Source organism: Cydia fagiglandana, chromosome 20, assembly GCF_963556715.1.
Source record: "Cydia fagiglandana chromosome 20, ilCydFagi1.1, whole genome shotgun sequence".
Classification (NCBI taxonomy): Eukaryota; Metazoa; Arthropoda; class Insecta; order Lepidoptera; family Tortricidae; genus Cydia; species Cydia fagiglandana.
The window spans coordinates 9,145,327-9,167,390 of record NC_085951.1 but is presented as its reverse complement, the minus strand read 5'-3'; the positions used below and the strand labels follow the sequence as shown (position 1 = coordinate 9,167,390).

General features: G+C 40.4%; 1 protein-coding gene across 1 annotated transcript; it reads left to right on the top strand.

Annotated features, from left to right (window-relative positions):
• The first annotated feature begins 2,968 nt into the window (after positions 1-2,968).
• On the top strand, positions 2,969-18,778 carry LOC134674521 (luciferin 4-monooxygenase-like). The gene is made up of 11 exons (XM_063532618.1): positions 2,969-3,080; positions 4,701-4,857; positions 5,359-5,566; positions 6,124-6,322; positions 7,076-7,198; positions 7,472-7,646; positions 9,330-9,470; positions 10,382-10,516; positions 12,988-13,218; positions 14,208-14,373; positions 18,641-18,778. The coding sequence occupies exons 2-11, from the start codon at positions 4,702-4,704 to the stop codon at positions 18,766-18,768; spliced, it is 1,662 nt and encodes a 553-aa protein (XP_063388688.1). The 5' UTR covers positions 2,969-3,080; position 4,701; the 3' UTR covers positions 18,769-18,778.
• Positions 18,779-22,064: the final 3,286 nt, after the last annotated feature.

Genomic DNA, 22,064 nt, shown 5'->3' with positions numbered 1-22,064 from the left:
AAGTCATATCCTGAACTTTAATTGCGGCCCAAGTGAACTAAAACTCGGCACCCATATAGATTTCAATTGTTTTGCCGGCGAAGCTAACAACAACGCATATTCTTAATATTGAACTTGGCTCTCTCATTTCACGTTGATATTTTTAACGGTCGTAGCGCTACGTCATACATAGCCGATAACATGGATTTCCCGGTATGTAGCGGAAATTCTTCGTAGAGGAAAAACGACAAAGGGTCGTGATTAGCGCTAAATGGTTAATTTTACTTGAAACCCTTCTCGGGTTTGTAGCTAAGGTTGTTTGAAAGGTAACACTTGATTTAGGGAGGATTGCAGACATGTCTCGATTATTAAGTTGTCTAAAATAATAATCATTGAATGGCTCGTATAGCCAAATAAAATTAAATGGCTCTACCGGGTGTGGCCTGTAATATGAGCAAAAAATTAAACTGTAGGCTGTACTCCTCATACTGACAGAATTTTAGACTTTAAAAATCGCTGAACATTTGTTCAGCGATTTTTGAAAATAACTTGTGGTTTAATTTTTAATACACTTTAAAGTTTATTCTAAGACGCAATGTATTGCGAATTTTGTTATGTTTAAGACGTGACATGCAACGTCAATCACAATGATATGGCGTGGCGATGGCGTCTATTGAAGATAATATTTATTTTCTATGAAAAATAGAGTCTAAGAAGCACTTCATAATTTTTAAAACTTGTTGTCACCATTTGAGGAGTACAATCTATGTTTTAATTATTTGCTCGTGTTACAGGCCACATCCGGTATACGAGAGCCTCACAGTAAGTAAAATAGAAGCGAATTGCCATACGATTAAATAAATAAATTGTATGGCTGTAAGAGCGTTTTGAATAGTTTAACTAAGCCATATTATAACAGGTTTTTCTATCCCTGTAACTCACGACGTCAAGAATTTATGGCATTGATTACATTTACGTTATAATGTGATAAGTGTATGTCTATTGACTATAATTCATATGCTTACCTCTGTTCAGTCATTTAATATGACAGCGGGGCCGGTCGTGAATGATATGCGCCTAGATTTACTCTCCTAGACTGGACACTCCAATGATAATATTTAAAAACAGAGGCCTACTGCAAAAATCGGAAATACGTTATCTGCTTCTCTATCGCATAAATATGCAAGAGTGAGGGCAGATAACACAATTTCTGTTTTTTAGCATTAGATCAACTGGTTTCAAAATTAATTAAACGAATAGGTACGTATGTGTATATTAATTAATCGGCGCAAATTTAAAACATTATTTTTGTGTTACCTACCCAAATACTTAAGTAGTATAATTAAATAGCCTTGAGACTGGCCTAGAAACTAATTTTAGGCATCCTTGGGAATCCAATAGTCCCATTTAAGAAGTCTATTCTTTGGGAACTTAAATGTTTGATGAGCGTAATTTTCTTTGGTAACAAAGCTATCATTTCGCGAGTTCCGCTCGCTACGCGGTCGTTAGTGTATGAATTATTAAGCAACAGGCTGATGTCACACTTGCTTTATAAAACACTTATAGATTTTTCACCACACTCTTTATTCTTTAAAAACTGTGAGAAAGTTTCATTTTATCCACAAGAGTGCCAAAGTAATTCGATGCAAATTTTCAGTTGTTTCCTCATCATCATCATCATCTCAGCCATAAGACGTCCACTGCTGAACATAGGCCTCCCCCTTTTTTGGGGGGTGAATGCCATAATCGCCACGCTTAGCAGGCGGGTTGGCGATCGCAGTCGAGTACACCGAATTTGAGGGACGCTGCTGCCCGTCCACCGGTGGTCTTGGACGTGGTTTAAGGACATACCCGGGTCCTGGACGTAGTTTAAGGACATACCGGGGTCCTGGACGTGTTTCCTCATGTTGATCATCAATTAATGTTTAATATTATTCATTTGGATTAGGTTTGTTTATAATATTTTTTTACATGTAGCATTTTGCTAGCAACTTTTTGCTCGCGTTAGCGTGGTGAAAAATGTAGTGTTTTACTCATAGCAAAGTTCCTTTAGTACCGTTTGGTAACCAAAATTTCGTAACCAGCTACAAAATGGGAATCAAGATTACGAATTGGTATTTTCTTCCCGTTTCGAAGCTGGTTACCAATTTTTAGTTACCAAACGGTACTAAAGGGCAAAGTTGCTTAAGATTTAGTTTTTAGAACCTCTCGATTTTGGAATCGCTCGCTTGCCTTGGTATCAATATTAGCATGAAGAGTTACAAAAACTTTGCCTCCTTGTAAAACAAATAACTATTTAGAGTTTACCCTTTCCCTGTAGATGTCGTTGTTTCGTATGGAGCAAATACTAGTCACGCGATCGTTTGTTTCCCATAGTTTATAAGATGTTCGGATGTTTTTTGTCATAGTTAATATGCAAGAGTGAGGGCAGATAACACAATTTCTGTTTTAGTATTAGATCATCTGGTTTCAAAATTAATTAAACGAATATTAAACGAAATAAATAACGAAATTAAACGAATTAGCGTTTTGTGTGTCGTAGTTTAAATTCAGATCAAACTGCTGTCTATATTTAAAATAAATGCTATTTTGACTCTTGTATCCTTTCGAGACCCAAATACAGTAATGTGGGTAGGTACACTTTATTTTACTAATAAACGAGCAATATGTCTGTGTACCTTCTGATGTACATATTTTTAAAGGAGTTCTAGAAAACGGTTCTAACGATTTCTGTTAAATTTGAAACGTAAGGCCTTAACAGAAAACAAATGCAGGCACTCAGAAAACGCCTAGAGTTTTTTTTCAAGCAAATTCAATGAGAGTTTCATTTGTCAAACAAACATATATTTGTCTCTCCGACAAAAGAGAGTAATTAATAGTGACAAATAGCATTTTATAGAATTGTTAATGTAAGAAACAATATGTACACCATTATGTACACGCCCTTAGAACCACATTAGCTTTAAGGTCGAAGTATTATAGTGACTAGTATCATTAGATACAAAATAATCGGTCTACTGACCGGACGTAATCATATTGTCACCCTTTTGTTGAGTTTTGGCGTATTATTTCAAGTTATTTTAGATTGAATTGATTTTAAGGTAAGTTTCAAAACGTATAGTTAGATTTTTCTAAAGTGTCCGAATGTTACGTAAGAGCTCATTAATATTTTAGAACGGAAACAATAACACGTGGGTTGTTATTTACGCATTTACTGCAACGGGGAGGGGGAGTTAGCCTAGGAACAAACTTGTATGACGGTGAACGCACATATGAGTCGGGGGCAGTGAATGTGTTAATCTAATTAAGTCAGTGAAGGACGAAACTTTCAGATAAAGTTTTTGGTCCAAGACAATAACACCACGATTCTGAATATAAGAAAAACTAGGTATTACTTTCAAACACTAGCAATTTTATTGAAACCAGTATTAAATGTCAAATGTCAAATCCAGAAATCGGTATTACGAAAATAGCGAGTAGGTACTTACAATATTACGAAAACATTAGGAAAATGTTCTAAGTAATTTCTATTTATGGACACAATTTTGTCGAAGTTTCTCTACATTTCAATGATATTTCTGATGGTTTGGTAGTAATCGTTGACCCAGAGAAACACTACCAAAATTGGGTCCAAAGAAACTAGGAGAACAAATAACGCTCTGATATTAATAACTACATATGTAAGGTTAAAGAAACATTGGTGCAAAAAAAAACACTTGTAGGGAGTCCTCATACTGTTTTCCTTGCCCCGAGGAAAATTAACTATTTCTCTTACCCCACATGGGTTAGGTACCTATCAAGTTGATCATTTTATAAATACGCGAATCAGAAGACTGTTTTCTTAAGAGCCAACAGGAGTGGTCATTTCTCCATACAAACGTACTCTACTGTTTCCTCCGTGGGTTTTGATGCTAGAGCAATGATTTTTTCAATAATTAATATAATAATTAAGCCTTTATTTTCATCCTTAATCTACCTTAACTAGTACATAATGAATATAAATTTGTAAATTGTAATATATTAATGGTAATTAAGGCCCCTGACGGGTGAAGGCCTCCTCCAACAGTTTCCAAGTTGACCTTGAATGGGCTTTCTGTATCCAGTTGTCTCCGGCAGTTTTTTTAATATCTTTGACCCAGCCATCTCTAGGGCGTCCTTGGCCTCTCTTAGCCCTTGGGCCCGGCCATGTAGTAGTAAGTTGTGTCCACCTTTCATCTGTCATTCTTGCCACATGACCAGCCCACTTCCACTTCAGGCGTTTCATATGTTCTAGAGCATCAATGGCGTTGGTTTTTTTACGTATATCTTGGGATTTTTTCAATACAGATTAATATTGTCAATATCTGTGTCGGACCGTTTTGCTTTTTTTGATATTTTTGTTTTTTAAGGCGCTAGAGCTTTCAAAACATGGCCAAAATGGCCTAATTGACTATGCCGCAATGAGAGGCGCAGTATTCAAAACTCATTTCAATTAGCCAAAAAAGCAAAACGGTCCGACACAGATAATTTCATAATCATTTAGATTTTCAAGTTTGGTAACGATCGGTTAAGTTTTGGAGGAGGAAACAGTCGAGAACGAAACCTCGATTTTTGAGATTGTTACGCAGGATTTTTCGCCTTGTCCTTATCGCACTAGTTTTAGGAGCCGCGTCCGTTAGCAAGACAGGTATATTTACCTAAAATATTTAAAACTCAGCTTCTTTTTCATCATTTTACCGCAGAATGTATCCACAGAGGAGGGTCAACGATTCAGTCCACTGGTTTATGAACGGCCTCAATTTCCGGATCGTGGCTGAATCAGGAATTCCCACGGACCGCTACCATCTTGGAAAAATCCTGCTGCAAAGCTTTAAGGATGCACCCGACTTCCTCATGCAGGTAAACGATAATAATGATCAAGCAAGGTTACTACTTACAAGTAAGTTTACTTGGCTGGCGCGATGACCCAAAATGAGTATTGGCCTCCAACACAAAAGCACGCCACTTTGCTCGATCCAGAACGGTATCACGCCAGCTTTCGCCGACTTAGGATGACCAGGACGGCGTCCAGTTGGTCGACCCATAAAGGCCCTTCTGGCTGCCCGATCTTCACACATCCTTTCGAGACAGCGGAGACGATGCGCTTTGGTCTAACCTCTTAGGTATATTCGGCTCGACTATTAGCTGTTTTATTTTGGCATTCAATCGAATCCTCTTACAGAACTGACATCGTCTTTTTTGACTATGCTTAGTGATTTATTTTTTCTAGCTTTTCCTTGCCAGCTTAGTGACCTAAAACAGTGTAGACTTCTGACAGTTCCAACATCAAAGAATCGTCAATACAGTCCTCGGGCCTAACTGAGTTTCTTCAATCTCGGCTTCTTAGTTACGTTCTTTTAGATTGATGGAGCGACAGGCGAATCTGAAACCAGTGGTTCAGCCCTTGAGAGGACAGTGCGCTGCGCCATCGCCCTCAAAAACCTCGGTCTCCAACATGGAGACGTTATGATCCTCATGGCTCCCAGCCACATCGACCTGGCCATACCGTTCTATGCGGCCTTGTACCTGGGGGTCATAGCGTCTGCTATTGACAGAACTTTGGGTGTTAGTGAGTATACAAACTTTAATTATTTTGATACAGGTGTTTGATAAATTATTCGTATGGAGTGATGAATTACTAAAAGCATCGTTTAAGGATGACTCACGCCGGGCCGGTCTTGGGCCGAGGCATCCGGCATGTCATTTTCTATTACAGCTAATCGGTGATCACCTGGGACTTTCCGAAGTTTCTCCGAAGTTTTCCGAAGTCTAAAGTTTTCTGAAGCGCCGGGAGCACCGGCCCGGTCTAGCATGAGTTAACCTTTAAGCGCAGATTTCCATTCACTTAACTTTGAAATTTGGTTAAACCTGGAAACGACTACTGGACTCTTGGTACCTATAGTTAATTTATCCTATTAAGTCACCGCTAAGTTATAATTTATTTGGTCCTCTTTTCATATTGACCACCAATTAGCACCTTGCTGCACCAGTATCCGGCCCTTGCCCACTTAGATACTTTGGTGGCAATTTGAAAAATACAATCTCCAGAACTGATACAAACTTAATATTTCTAATGTTGCCATCTTATCACATGGTGTACTGGTAATGCATGAATGTCTGTTTTAGACGAACTCCAAGGTACCTTTGATGTGTCGAGACCAAAGGTAATCTTCTGCCAGAGCGACCGAGCCCCAGACGTGCAGCTAGCTCTGAACGGAATCGAGTCAGATGCCTTCATAGTCACCTTCGACAAAGGAGATTATCTTTGTAGCTTTCCTGAGTTCTTGGAAACGTATGGAGATAATAGCCCTGTTGAGGAATTTAAGTAAGTTGTGCAATTCGAATCAACTTAGAACCTTAGGTATTTATACGTGATAAGTTCTAGCACAGACCGAAAAAAATGCCTCTTGTGTACCCGAAAATTGAAGATATTTGAACCTCTCCAGTTATGATTTAAAAAGCCTAAACCTGTCCTTACGTTGTTTTTGATACATCAATAGTTCAATCTATATTCAGAAATAGAAAAGTCAAATGAGAACACAAAACTTTATCTCTAGACCGGGCCGTGCCCGGGCCGAGGCGTCCGACATTTTCTATGACGGCTGATCGGTGATCACGTGGTGCTTTCCATAGAAAACGAAGCGTCGGATGCTCGGCTGGTCTAGCGTGAGTCATCCTATAGCCTTGCTCAAGATCGAGATAACCACGTACATGAAAAAGATGCTCCAGAATGACAGTGGTGGTGGGCGACAAAACACACTGAGAGAAAAGTACAACAAAAATACACTTAGAATTACAAAAATAAACTTAATCCGGGGACAAGGAGAGTTAACTAATAGGAAAAAATTGACTTTTGCAATTTCTATTAGTTCGTGCAATTTCTATTATCTGTTTGTTGAAATTATATTTGGGATTACTGAGCTGTTTGTAGAAATAAATAAACTTTACAGAAATAGTGAAACGTCCATAATTATTACTAAAACTTCATTTTTTCCCCCAGTACAGAACTGTTTTTTGTTGATGATTTTTCTCTCAGTGCAATGAGATTGATGATGAAGATGATTATATTTTTGTGCAGGCCTACAGACTTTGACCCGGACGACACGGTCGCACTGTTGATCGCCACTAGTGGAACCACCGGATTGCCCAAAGGCGCTGCTGCCACTCACAAGAATTTGTCGATCTCTTTACCTTATCTTTGGTAAGAAGTAGATATGTCGCTCAATTGGTTCGGTCTGAATTTTAACCAATTTATAGAACACATTGATTGTTTGGGCCAATTTTGCATAGGTACCCATAAATTACTGTCTTTAATAAGATTATTCGTCAATTTAACTCAAATTGGTTCTGCTTGATGAGAACCACTTTTAATTTACTTGTGTTATTGACTTAATTTAATTAATTTTAGTCCATAGACACAGCTTCAAATTATGTCACTATAATATTATTTTAACCTCAATCTTTAATTCCTAAGGATTCGACACACACAATTCCCGCATCCCACGAAGATGATAATGATCGGATCACCGCTGCAGTGGCTGACGGCACTCATCAACTTCCTGATGTCTCCAATCCTCCAATATACTAGGCTGCAGACATCGCAGTCATTGACGCAGCAGCACGCCTATGATCTCATCAACACATACAAGGTTTGTACGTTGTTCTTAGGGCAAATTGGACATGTACTTACAACTGTCATGCGCGCTATACACACTCGTCGAGAGACCCCGAGACAGGCCGAGAACGAGACAGTGTGTACATTAGAGATGCCACGAATATTCGGCAACTATTCGGTATTCGGCCTATTAGGCCACTTTGCCGAATATTCGGTATTCGGCCGAATGTTGCCTACTATTCGGCCGAATACCGAATATCTGTTGCACCTACCTAAAAAGAAAAAAATCACAAAAAATAACCAAAAACTAGGTATATACCTCGTGCCGCCCACCATACAAAATTATAGCCAAGGAAATTAGAATCTTGTTGTATTTTCAATTGGGTTCATTTTCATTTGTTCAAAAATTTTACGAGACAGATGAAATGCTACCTACTTTCTTTGTAATTAAGGTTGACATTCCATCGAAACTGAGTGTACATCCTAATGTACATTGGGCGGCACGAGGTTAATATTTAAAATGTATTCTTGGAAAGTGGTTAAATACGAAGGCACGTTTTTGAGCATTTGTTGATTCCAAAATATTTTATTTTTATCATGGGTCTGATTTGATTGACTCTAACTACATTCATTAATTCTGTTCAACATAAAAATATAATATATCTTAGCCAATGTTGTGCTTTGTTGGCAAACAGTTTTCGTAATTATTGTGACTCAAAATGTTCACATGTCATACCGAATATTCGGTCGCCGAATATTCGGTATTCGGCCGAGAGGAGGGGCCGAATATTCGGTATTCGGCCAAATTCACTATTCGGGGCATCTCTAGTGTACATACTGTTCCCTTCTCGTCTCGCTTTTCCTCATCTCCTCGTCTCGTCTCGTCTCGCGATTCTACGATTGGATTGGAGCGGTGTCGAGACTCTCACTCACGTCAAATCAACAGTTGTCTTAATTGCATGTTGATTTTATCAAGTGTTGATTCCGTTAACTGTAGATAATATCAATTGGTACAACGGAAACTCAACTCTGAACCCGAGGTGGTTTGGTTTGGTTGTCACCTAACTGTGGATTGCTAATGGCTCCTCTACACGATGGGCCAACGCCGGCCACTCCAAGGGACGCATTTATGCGTTAGAGGGAGCAAGTGATATTACTATCTCATTCTACTGCATGGCTGCGTCCCTTGGAGTGGCCGGCGTTGGCCCATCTTGTAGAGGAGCCATAATGTCTGACATTGTACATACGTATTCGAGAACTTATGATTTTCTCCACATCAGAGATCACTTATATTTCCTTACTTATTGTACCTACAAAGCCTTAGAATCGTAGAGCGCCTTTGGTAGCTTTAAATTTATCTTGAAGCCTCACCACTTAGTTGCCTATATTTATAATTTTGTTTTAGTAAAGGCATGTAATGGGTAGCACACTAATATCTTTTTCATATTTTTGATTCTAAAAAGTATGTGGCCTAGTAGTTGAGATAAGTATACCAAAGCAGGTTGGTCCAGTCACCTGCAATATGTTACACAACGAAGGCCGCAAAAATATCTGACACGATCTTATTTGTATAAGAGATATTACGATTGCGGCCTTGAAAGAGTACCATATTATTGCAGGTGACTGTACCAGAAATCCGTCAGGATATGCACAATTTTTACACGAGTCTGACTTTAGCGATAGGTCATCTCGTTCACAAGTAGTTATTATCTTTCAGCCAACCTTCACGGTACTAAGTCCGACGTTTATGAACACACTCTTGACCCCTGGTGAACGAGAGGAGTGTGACTTCAGCTGTCTGGAGACTCTGATGCTGGGAGGGAGTGCTGTGCCTGCCGATCTTGTAACGGACATAAAGGTATTTTTCTACTCCCGTACTTTTATTTGTCATTTAAAGGGTTGTGCACATACCTTTAAACCCCTATCTTATAGTTGTCAAGGCAAGTATTTAGTCTATTCCCAAAAAAAGTATTTGTGCATACACGCAGTATCTTTTGGCACTTTTACGATACTTCGTGTAATCACCACTTAAAAAATATTGTATGAAATACATTGTTGCCAACATAATTTTAATTGTCATTTTTGACAGATGAGTGAACCATAGACATGTTTTTTTTATTTCATTCATTCTTTTCCCGCCCGTACCCTTCATTCTTTGCTATTTCTTGAATGAAATATATTCGTTAAATTTATAATTTTATTTCAAAGTAAGTGATTTGTCGTAGAAAAAGTATTGTATGCAACGTTGTTTAACTGAGTCAAGAAATACTCGTGGCGTCTTCATTAACAATTTTCGGCTTCGTTTACTCATGCCACTCGTCTTTTTTGACCTCTCTTAAACAACGGTTGCATAAAATACTATATCCTCATCAAACCAAAATGAAATATATCAAATATAGTAAAAATAGATTGCTCACTCCATACATCAGTTTTTTGGTACCAAAACGACTACTCGCAGTCGACATCTAGCATCGAGTAGCGGAATTATCAGTAAGTACCTACCGGTACTTGATAACACAAGACACAACACAAGAACTCCTAACAAGACTCCTTGATCTAACCCGTATAGGTATACTGGGTCAAGCAGATCTTGTCAGTAGAAAAAGGCGACCAATTTGAAATTTCGTCCCATAGAAAATTTGAATATCGCGCCTTTTTCTCCTGACAAGTTGACTCTTGTCAGTGACAAGATTTGCTTGACCGTCTATACTTAAGCAATCTTTTTTTAATAGATTCAGTAATAAGTATAGCCTATCTGTTTCGTTTTAGAAAATAATGCCCAACACCGAGGTGCTGAATGCGTACGGCATGAGCGAGATAACAACAATAGCATTCATAGACGACGGCACGAACCCTCCTGGCTCCGCCCCCGCTGGCAAACCCATCGGCTTCTTACAGTACAGAGTGAGTTTCCGCATATACAATATCGGGGGGCACGGCAGTGCCCCCGCCAAGTCGAGCGCGAAGCAAGCACTGCCGTACCATCCTTTACTGGAACAATTTCGCCGCATTTTCAGGCCCCTATTTGAGAACCTCTGGATAAGACCAGAACGCAGAAATTTTGGTCATCCAGTAAGCTATAATCACATACTTAAAATCCAAAATTTCAAGTCTGTAGGTCATTTAGTTCCGAAGTTAAGCGAAAGCAAAGTTTCGCATTTATGAAACTCACTCATGATCATCAGAAAAGAACTAGTACTTCCCATAAACTCAGAGAGCTGAAATTTGGTACAGAGTTAGGGTTTAATGGCCACATAAAGGGAAAACCTAAAAATATTGCAATATCAGTCACGTTTTAAAGATCTAAGAACTGCATAAGTAAGTTTGTAATCCCATATAAATATATGATATTACAAAGTTACTGTTGCAGTTCCTACAAATAGGTAAAATAAAGTAAAGGTACACTACGATGTACGATGTGAGTATGAATGAAGATATGTTTAGTTATGATATGTGTATACATAGTATGGGTATGAGTACCCGAAAAGAAGGACTGCCTACAAAAAGAGATGAGATCCCATCAAAAACATTACATGTAAAAAGGTGCAAGTCTCGCAACGCTTTCACTACAAAAAGAAGTGAAATCCCACCAAAAACATTCTGTAAAAAACTAGCCAAGTCTCGATGGAGCTGCTTGTTTATCTCTAAAAAGTAATGAAATCTAGACAAAGTCGTGCCAAGTCTAAGGTTCCTTACTGCGATTTCTTTATTATTATAGTTAATGTTGTGTGACTTGGCCGTTGAAGGGTACACAAGGGTACAAAACCAGGTGCTCCATGACACCATTGCACCAATCTGCCATTGCACCAAAAAGAAGGGTTTGTTTCAGGCTCGCCCATACATAAGTATTATTGAAATACGCAGCTTTATCAAGCCTACAATTGACTGGTTATTGAATCAACGTCTTCCAAGTGGCAATTTTCCATCGTCAATGGGTAGCGGTTCTGGCGACAGATTGGTGCAATGGTGTCATGGAGCACCTGGTTTTGTACCCTTGTGTACCCTTCAACGGCCAAGTCACACAACATTAACTATAATAATAAAGAAATCGCAGTAAGGAACCTTAGACTTGGCACGACTTTGTCTAGATTTCATTACTTTTTAGAGATAAACAAGCAGCTCCATCGAGACTTGGCTAGTTTTTTACAGAATGTTTTTGGTGGGATAATACAATACAATACTATACAGTACAGCGCAGCGCGGCGCAGCGCAAAACAGCGCAGCACAGCGCAGCACAGCACAGTACAGTACAGTACAGCATAGCACAGTACAGCGCAGCGCAACACAGCACAGCACAATACAACACAACACAACAAAATACAATAAGTACAATAATCTTTATTGCACACCTCACACTGTTTACAATGATCACATTTTTTAAATATATGGCATAAATTTTGCCTATCAAATAAGCTGCCAGTTTCATTTCATTCAAGTTGTCATTTAATTTAATAGCAATTTTATAACCAGGTATGTGCGTCAAGCAAATCTTGTCAGTAGCAATGTAAAGCAAACTAAAGTAGGGCAACACTCAAAGAGTAGTATTGCGCTAAGAAAAGCAGCAATGTACAATGTACATCGAACCTAAACTTTTTTTCCGCTGAGCGCCCCCGTCAATTCAAATTGTCACTCGCGGATTCTCTATTGAAAATGTTTGAAATTGTTATTAATACGTATGGACGGACAGTTTAAAAGCGGTGTGTGATGTTGATAAAAATGATTAACTAATTTGAAGATCTCAAAATAAAATTAGAAGTGGACTATGCCGTTAAACAAGAATGTATGGATAAAATCATTGCTTCAGCAGGTAGATGTCCTACTACTGGATTTTAATATTTTATTAGATTTCTCAGTTGCCACCGTAGCCATTGTAGGCATTTTAGCTTTGATTAAGCACAATCTTATTTAATATATTGGTATTTAATGGTGACACAGCAGAAATATCTCTTGAAATAGAATCGATTCAGAATGTAAACAAAGATGATGGCTGTCATTCGCGATCCACATTCCACAGATAAAGCACAGATGACACGCGATTTTCGAATTATTCGAACACAGTGTTGCTAACCCGCGATTTTTCAAATTTGCCGCCGTTTGCTACTGACAAGATTTGCTTGACCCAGTATAAATAAGACTTATATTTATTTTTAATTGGAATTTTTTTGGTATTACGACTTGCCGGCCAGACTACTCTTTAGGCGTTCTGCCTTATTGTAGCCAAAATATTTAGTTCACAAAAATTGTTCACACTCCCATCAAGTTTAATAGGACACTTTAAACCGTTACGAATACGATCGTCGCGTAAAAAATATAAAAACTAATTGTTACTGGAGATTTTTTTCTGAAAATGTCTGATAAAAACTTATTAATTCCAGTTGATAGACGTCGAGACCCAAGAAGACATCTATGAGCCTAATAGAAATGGGGAACTATGGTTAAAAGGCCCGGGCATGATCAAGTTTTACTACAACAACCCTGAAGCTACAGAAGAGACATTCGCTGAGGGCCAATGGTTCAAGACAGGCGATATGTTCTACAGGGATGAAAACTATAACTTTTTCTTTGTGGAAAGAATTAAATTGCTGCTTAAGTATATGAGTCACCAAGTAAGTATATTCAGAAAGGATGTATTAAAATACTCCACAGTGCTGAGTGTCCTAATAGTGCTCGTCACTGTCCCAGTACATGTCATCTTTAACCTTACGTTATTAACAAGCAGTAGTAATAACAAGTTGTCAACTATTGGGCATTAGCATGTCGAGTACTAGGACATTTACCATAATATACAACGTGAATTTTGCATTTTGGCTTTTTGACAATAAGTCTGAATACTTACTAAACGACGATAATAAAGTCAAAAACAAAATATCTGTGCTCAGAGCACGTTCAATAAGGATCAGTTGCACAAAACCGTCGGTCACCGTTAAAGCATTCGCTAAATTTTATTCTATGGGAAGTTTCATAGATCACCGCTGCTTGAAGTTTATCAGTCTGTTAACTATGGTTGGTGCAACTGGCCCTTAATCCCTTTACCAGACAATAAACCGTGGTTAACCAGCTTGATGTTAATAGTACTAAAGTCATCGTTCCTTGCGGGCCACTCACACACCTGCCGCAGGGGCAATATTGGAATTGGACCCTTAATTGCCTCCTTAATTGTGATGTGTGTAGAGAAGCAGGGGCAATTTTTAGATTGGGCCTGCAGCAGGGCGGCAGGGGCGCAAGACCTTCCTAGCTCCCTAGATTGTATCTACCGCCCTGCTAGGTTGTTACATGTGTAGTACGATTGGGGCAATTCCAGTCAGTTCATTGGCGACTACCGAACCAAACGGACCCATCCTTTGGTGCTTTGATAACACAGGAGCCATTCTCGTCGACGTGCGTTCAGCGGGACTATCACTTACACACATAGTGGCAGGCTAGTGTGTAGAAAACAGCCTAAAATTACTCCGACCGCCGTGCGACCGGTATTGCCCCTGCGGCAGGTGTGTGAGTGGCCCGCTTAACGTAATTAAACTATTCTAAAAACAAATATAACGTAATTATATCGAAAATCTGATTGGGAAGTGTGACAGTGTTCTTTTTGTGTTCACAGATCTCCCCGGTAGAACTGGAGATTACAATCCGTCAACTACCGGGGGTACTAGACGTGGCCGTGACCGGTATACCGGACCCCAAATGCGGGGAGTTACCGGTCGCTTGTGTCGTGAGGTGTCCAGGTTCTGATATTACGGCGGAAGATGTTAAACAAATAGTGAGAGGTATGTCCGTAGAAATTATGGCAGAAGTAACAGATTACGTAGATACATACTGCGTGCGGCGACAATGATCCGACGGGACATCGAGAAAGAAAGGAGTGGGTGCTGAGGACACGAAAGACAGAGGAGAATAGAAGTGGATAACGTGGGATAAGAGCAGGGGAAAGAAAGGGGGAAGAAGGGGGGGGGGGCTGGTGGCCTAGCGGTGAGAGCATGCGACTTGCAATCTGGAGGTCGCGGGTTCAAACCCCGGCTTACTAGCCGGAGCCAATGAGTTTTTCGGAACTTATGTACGAAATATCATTTGATATTTACCAGTCGCTTTTCGGTGAAGGAAAACATTGTGAGGAAACCGGACTAATCCCAAATAAGCCCTAGTTTACTCTCTGGGTTGGAAGGTCAGATGGCAGTCGCTTTCGTAAAAACTAGTGCCTACGTCAAATCATGGGATTAGTTGTCAAGCGGACCCCAGGCTCTCATGAGCCGTGGCGAAATGCCGGGATAACGCGAGGAAGAAGAAAAAGAAGGGCAGGGGAAAGAAGAATGATCCGACGGGACATCGAAGAAGGCCTTTAACAAGGTAGAAAATGTTGTTTCCCTTAAGGATGACTCACGTTAGACCGGACCGGACCCGAGCCGAAGCGTCCGACATGTCATTTTCTATGACGGGTGATCGGTGGTGCTTTCCATAGAAAACGAAGCGCGGGAAGCCCCGGCCCGGCCACGGCCTGTGCCCTGTTTATCAAAAGCTTGTAACTTGTAATACAAGTGGAAGTCCCTTTCAAACAGAAGCTGTCAAAAAGGGACTTCCACTTGTATTACAAGTTACAAGCTTTTGATAAACAGGGCACTGGTCTGGCCTGTCATTCTTTAAAGGGGACCGTTAGATGAGGGCAAAGCACTATTGGTCGTTGAGGAGATATTAGTGCCCTAAGCTCATGCCCAGTACTGGAACTATTAACACCTAAAATTATTAATTAAATGTAATATTACTCCGGGTTGCCGCTAAAATGCCCGGAATGTGCTGTAATAGGCCGGTTTCCTCACTGTATTTTTCTACACCAAAAAGCGATAGGTTGCAACAAAAATAGTAGTAGGCACTTTACACAAGCGAGTATAATGAAAACTGGTAGACTTATATGTACCAAGAAAAGTCCGCAGCGATTTTGATAGCCCACGCAGTGCAAGTGTTATTAAGAGTGCTATTACATTTCGGGGTTGAGCGAGTTTAGGTATTTTACGCGCTGCGGCAGGCCGTGCGAGCTCAGTATTCCGATCCCTTCTACCACCCTCGCACTACAATGATGGATTAAACATTCTTGATCCTTCGCGAAGCATATTGAAATTAACCATAACAACACTAACTGTACTTAACTTATAAAGTCCTAAAACTGTTATTTGGTAAGTACGAAAATACTAAATGCAGTGCAAATGTACATAGGGGCTGTTCATAAATTACGTCATCTATTTTTGACCCCCCCATCCCTCAAATCATCCAAAAATCATGCTTCGGATGACTCTGTTTCCTCCTACGTCATGCTACCATCATCCGATGTCCAGACCCCCCCTCCTCCCATTTGAAACGACGTAATTTATGAATAGCCCCATACTCGTACTTATGAACGTATATTACTCGAAAGAAATTATAGGTACTCGCTTATTTACAAGAAACAAGTTACAAGAAACTGAAGATACACAGGGTCTGATGATGGAGCTGGAAGGTGGCCACGGGTACCAGTCTCTCATGTAACTAAACAATTTCGTGTTTGGGCTCGTTTGATTCGTCTCAACAAGATCTTTGACACAAGACAGTACTCAGGGTCTGATGATGGAGCTGGAAGGTGGTCACCATTACCAATCAACCATACAACTAAACCACATCGTGTTTACTTCCAGCTCCATCATCAGACCCTGAGTACTATCTTGTGTCAAAGATCTTGTTAAGACGAATAAAACGAGCCTAAACACGAAGTGGTTTAGTTGCATGGTTGATTGGTACCGGTGACCACCTTCCAGCTCCATCATCAGACCCTGAGTACTATCTTGTGTCAAAGATCTTGTTGAGACGAATCAAACGAGCCCAAACACGAAATGGTTTAGTTGCATGGTTGATTAGTACCGGTGACCACATTCCGGCTCCATCATCAGACCCTGAGTACTATCTTGTGTCAAAGATCTTGTTGAGACGAATAAAACGAGCCTAAACACGAAGTGGTTTAGTTGCATGGTTGATTGGTACTGGTGACCACCTTCCAGCTCCATCATCAGACCCTGAGTACTATCTTAAGTCAAAGATCTTGTTGAGCCGAATCAAACGAGCCCAAACACGAAGTGTTTTAGTTGCATGTTTGATTGGTTCCGGTGACCACCTTCCGGCTCCATCATCAGACCCTGAGTACTATTTTGTGTCAAAAATCTTGTTAAGACGAATCAAACGAGCCCAAACACGAAGTAGTTTAGTTGCATGGTTGATTGGTACCGGTGACCACCTTCCGGCTCCATCATCAGACCCTGAGTACTATCTTGTGTCAAAGATCTTGTTGAGACGAATAAAACGAGCCTAAACACGAAGTGGTTTAGTTGCATGGTTGACTGGTACTGGTGACCACTTTCCGGCTCCATCATCAGACCCTGAGTACTATCTTAAGTCAAAGATCTTGTTGAGCCGAATCAAACGTGCCCAAACACGAAGTGGTTTAGTTGCATGGTTGATTGGTACCGGTGACCACCTTCCGGCTCCATCATCAGACCCTGAGTACTATCTTGTGTCAAAGATCTTGTTGAGATGAATAAAACGAGCCTAAACACAAAGTGGTTTAGTTGCATGGTTGATTGGTACCGGTGACCACCTTCCGGCTCCATCATCAGACCCTGAGTACTATCTTGAGTCAAATAAATACATATAGAATGTCAGGTCGTTTCAAATATTTTTAATCCTGTCCGGTAGTTTATTAAACTGTACCATTATAAATTATAATACTATAAAAACAGTGCTAGGATCAAAGTCTCTCGTTGCGGTTTACACGCACACAGTATAGCGTTTTACACGGCGCCCGCCGCACACAATGATAAAAAACCTCGTCGTCGCCGTTGAAAATGTGCGGAGCCGACCGACACACGTCCTACCTGTACAAGCTCTGCCGCGGCACTGAGCTGGCGAGCGCGCGTCATCGGTAATATAGAGTAGTTTTCAAAAAATTGCCAAAAAATTATAGTAGAATTTCATAAACACTAATGTATACCAACAGTATAAGCAAACGTTGCAGATTACTTGAGTATGAAAATGACTTCGATATTAAGTAGATTTTCGTAGAAATTGACACTTGTTTCGGAGAGAAAATTGAGTTCGTTTTACTTTGATTTTCTCTTTCTCAAAGGTATGTAGGAAAAATATCGTTTGATATGCCTAAAGTACAGGGTATTAGTAATACAAAATAGCCAGGTTTAGCAGAGTAAACTTCTCAACATTTCCAAATAAGAGCTTGCCGTTCAGTGCTTCACGGGGTTTTTCGGAAACGACCATCAGAAAAAAATTCATTACTAATTTAATAAGTCCTTTTTCTAATATTTACAACGATATTTAAAAAGATAAGAAGACGCTTTTACTGGAACAAGTACTCATTGTTTCTAATAATGAGCACAAAGTCCTGAATTTCGTCGACTAGTATCATCAATTTTGCATTATTTCGACTTTTCTTGTAAGAGCGCTCTTAATAAATTATACACTGCGTGGACTATCTAAATCGCTGCAGACTTTTCTTGGTTTTACTCTAATTATGTAAGTTCGAATGGTTTTTTCATATAAAATGCCCCGTAAACATTATCTTTTTCTCTCTCGCTCTTTTGACATGTAACAAGAATATCAATACAAATACATATAATATCAATATAAATAATAGGTACATAAAAGCGCTGGTGGCCTAGCGGTAAGAGCGTGCGACTTGCAATCTGGAGGTCGCGGGTTCAAACCCCGGCTCGTACCAATGAGTTTTTCGGAACTTATGTACGAAATATCATTTGATATTTGCCAGTCGCTTTTCGGTGAAGGAAAACATCGTGAGGAAACCGGACTAATCCCAATAAGGCCTAGTTTACCCTCTGGGTTGGAAGGTCAGATGGCAGTCGCTTTCGTAAAACTAGTGCCTACGTCAAATCATGGGATTAGTTGTCAAGCGGACCCCAGGCTCCCATGAGCCGTGGCAGAATGCCGGGATAACGCGAGGAAGAAGAATAAATAATAGGTACATATTTTCTAAATTTTCCTCCACAGATAATCTGGCAGACTCGAAACAGCTGAGAGGAGGGGTCATATTCTTAGACACGATTCCTCAAACAGCATCCACAAAGGTTCATCGAAGAAGACTCAAGGAGATAGCTATGCAAATGGAAGCTGAATGAAAAACAAAAATATTATAAATCATAATTATGCTTAAAGATTCATTTTGAAAATAGCAGTATTTATAAATTGATCGCAGATAAAACAAAATATACGAGTGAACAATAGATTTTTATTTACAAAACATCGGTTCATCATTAAACTGCTATTAAACCACTAATAACTAAAGTCGGACCAAAAAAAGTCTGCAGCGGATTTGATAGCCCACGCAGTGCAAGTGTCATTTAGGTATACGTCATAATTTCATAGAAGTTTGACGTTTAAAATAACAAAGAAGTTTGACGTTTCAAATCCGCTGCAGACTATTCGTGGTCTGACTCTAATAACTAGTTATAATAGATTTAAAAAATAATAAACGAATATTAAAGCAACAACAAGTTTATTTAAACTGAAACAAGGAAAAAAATACATATATGAAGAGAATTGGTAGGAATGGTAGGTAATGGTGGGTTAGGGCTAGGGCTGCGAGGGAGGCCCACATAACCATCCCGGCCCGTCCCCGCGCCGGGTGGTATGCGTAAAGCATTTCCCCTCTTAAAAAAAAAAGGATCCTTTTTGTGGATTTAAATCTGTGCCTTGTTCCGCGGATGCACATGCTTGTGGCTCTGATTATCGAAATTGTGATTTTTGATCTAAGCCAGCCCATTACGACACTTAGGGATCTGTTCCAGCGGTCAGCAATAGCTTCACTGATGGCTCCTCTACACGATGGGCCAACGCCGGCCACTCCAAGGGACGCATTTATGCGTTAGAGGGAGCAAGTGATATTGCTATCTCATTCTACCGCATGGCTGCGTCCCTTAGAGTGGCCGGCGTTGGCCCATCGTGTAGACTGTAGAGGAGCCATGAGATGTTTAATGGAGGCGGACATATGAGGAGCGAAGAGCGTTGACGGATGTGACGAGAAGGGTGAATGTTGCGTGACGTTTCTCATAGGCGCTGCTATATTTTAGTTTTATGTCCTCATCTGCGGATTTTAAAACGAAAGCTGGGCGTGAGATGTACAAAGGAGCGTCGGTCTCTAAAGCAGGCTACTGACGAGCCTTCCAAATGGATGCCGTTAATTGTAACGGCATCTTCCAAATGGACGGCATCCTAATATTAAACATTGTACGTTTTTGACATTCACGGACCGATTTTGGATTGCAGCCACGCTATTTGGACTGTTGGAAGGCTCGTCAGTGGCCACCTGACACGGATGTCTGGAAGGCAAATTTACAATACAATACAATACAATACAAATACTCTTTATTGCACACCTCAATAAAAGAAGACAATACAAAAGAAAACAGAAATACAGGCAGAGGTAAATTTACCCATTGTAATAAGCGCCTTTTCTTTCCATGTTTCCATCGTGTGCTGGCGTAATTTTGAACCTTGTGGGAATGTAAGAAGGTTGTTATTTGGCTGTAGCCGGGAGCGTCAGGTCAAAGGGTCAATGTAGCGGCGTTTTGGGGCTTTCAACAATAGTTTTTATGAATGTTTTAGTAAAAACACATACCATATGGAGTTATCCTTGTAATACCAAGGTAAACATCCTAGTGCTCGACATGTTAATGCCCAATAGATGACACCCTGACGTCATCTCTATTGACAATCCCTCTTAGGCCCTTCCCACTTGCACCATTCCACTAACCTAGGGTTAGTCGGTTAAACCATTGACCCAGTGCCAAATTGTACTGGTATCCATGGTAACTCCAGGTTTAACCGGTTAACCCGTTAAGTGGATTGGTGCCAATGGCGCTTATTCATAAAACTTTACGGGTCTGATTTAGTTAAATCATGTTTTATCCCTTTCTTACAAATACATAAGTCAAAATGACAGATAGAAGAAGATCCTGGCCGAACTATATATTCAATGTTATCCTAATATCCCACATACATATGACGTATGGTCACCCTAATTAGAAAGAGATGCAACGGCCCACCTTGACTTCTCATGTGGACACACTTTTTGGCCAATGTACTCTATCCAGTTTACTCTCTACGTCCGTGGCTGTCTCTAATTCCACGCAGACGAAATCGCGGGCAAAAGCTAGTAAATAAATATTTTAGGACATTTTTCGGCCCGGCCGCGCCCCGGTCTAGCGTGAGTCATCCTTACCGCAGCTGCAGTCGTCATACGAATGTCACGTTTAGGTACACTTATCTAAAGGCTCCGTCACACAGGCGCGTTTTGCGGGCGGCGCTCACGCTAAAAACGCTTACCGGAAAACACGCCTGTGTGGCGGAACCTTAAGATGTTGTGTGCACTTAGACGAGATAATAATATTTTAAATAGGTACTTAAGTTAAATTCATAACACACGTGATTCAGGAACAAATATTTACGTACGTCTGTGAAGTCCGGTTTTGCTTCCCGTCCCGTTTTGGGTAAGTATACCTATGTAAATATAAAATTTGATGCACGGTCTTCCAGCGGTGATATTTGTTGTTTAGAGTCATATTATTTTGGTTTTGTTTTATTTGATATAATGTTCATATTCAATGCTGTAAATTTAGGTACTTTAGTAATTTAGCTCGTGTTGTTTTGTAATTCACTTGTTGTGAGACAATTTATGAACATTAATGAGTTGGTAGGTAAAACGTACCTACGGTTCAATTTATAATGGTTAATTGCAATTAACGTTTCGTCAACACTGGTACAACATAAGGATACGTCGGTTAGTTATTACGTCATAATCAAACCTAAATGGAGCTGGGCGGGCCATGTTGCCAGGCAGAGGTGGGCCAAAATGTTAACGGAATGGTGGCCGCTTTCAGACGAAGTGCCTGGCGTCCGTTGGCTCGTTGGGTCACAGTACAAGAACAGTAGTGAATCTTCATAGAAATGTGCCGCTGCCGGCTTGAATGTGTGCGTGCGCGCCGGACGCCGTGTACGCACGCGCTGCCACGCACACATTAGCATAAAATACGGGGGAATACGGTGGCGGCAGTGTGGGCTGTACCGCGACGCGACTGTGATCGCGTGCATTCGAGTACGATGCCCACCCGCTCGCATTTGTCTGCTCTCGGTAGGCCTCAGTACAGCTCGCCGCGGTCGTATTGTATTGTAGGAACAATTGCATCATAAGTCAGAAACGCACATGTGACACCCTTAATATAGGAACATCCATTGCCTACGAATACCGCTTAGCGTTACTTGTTAGTCTCCATAGGCTACGGTGGCTAAAATCGAGAAAAAAAACTCTTTAAAAATTGAATTTAGCGCTGCACAAGTACCAGGGCCTCATGAGTTACGAGAAGGTGTCGTTGACCAACCCGCCGTGGGGCGCGGGGCGCGGCGGCCGGGTCGCGTA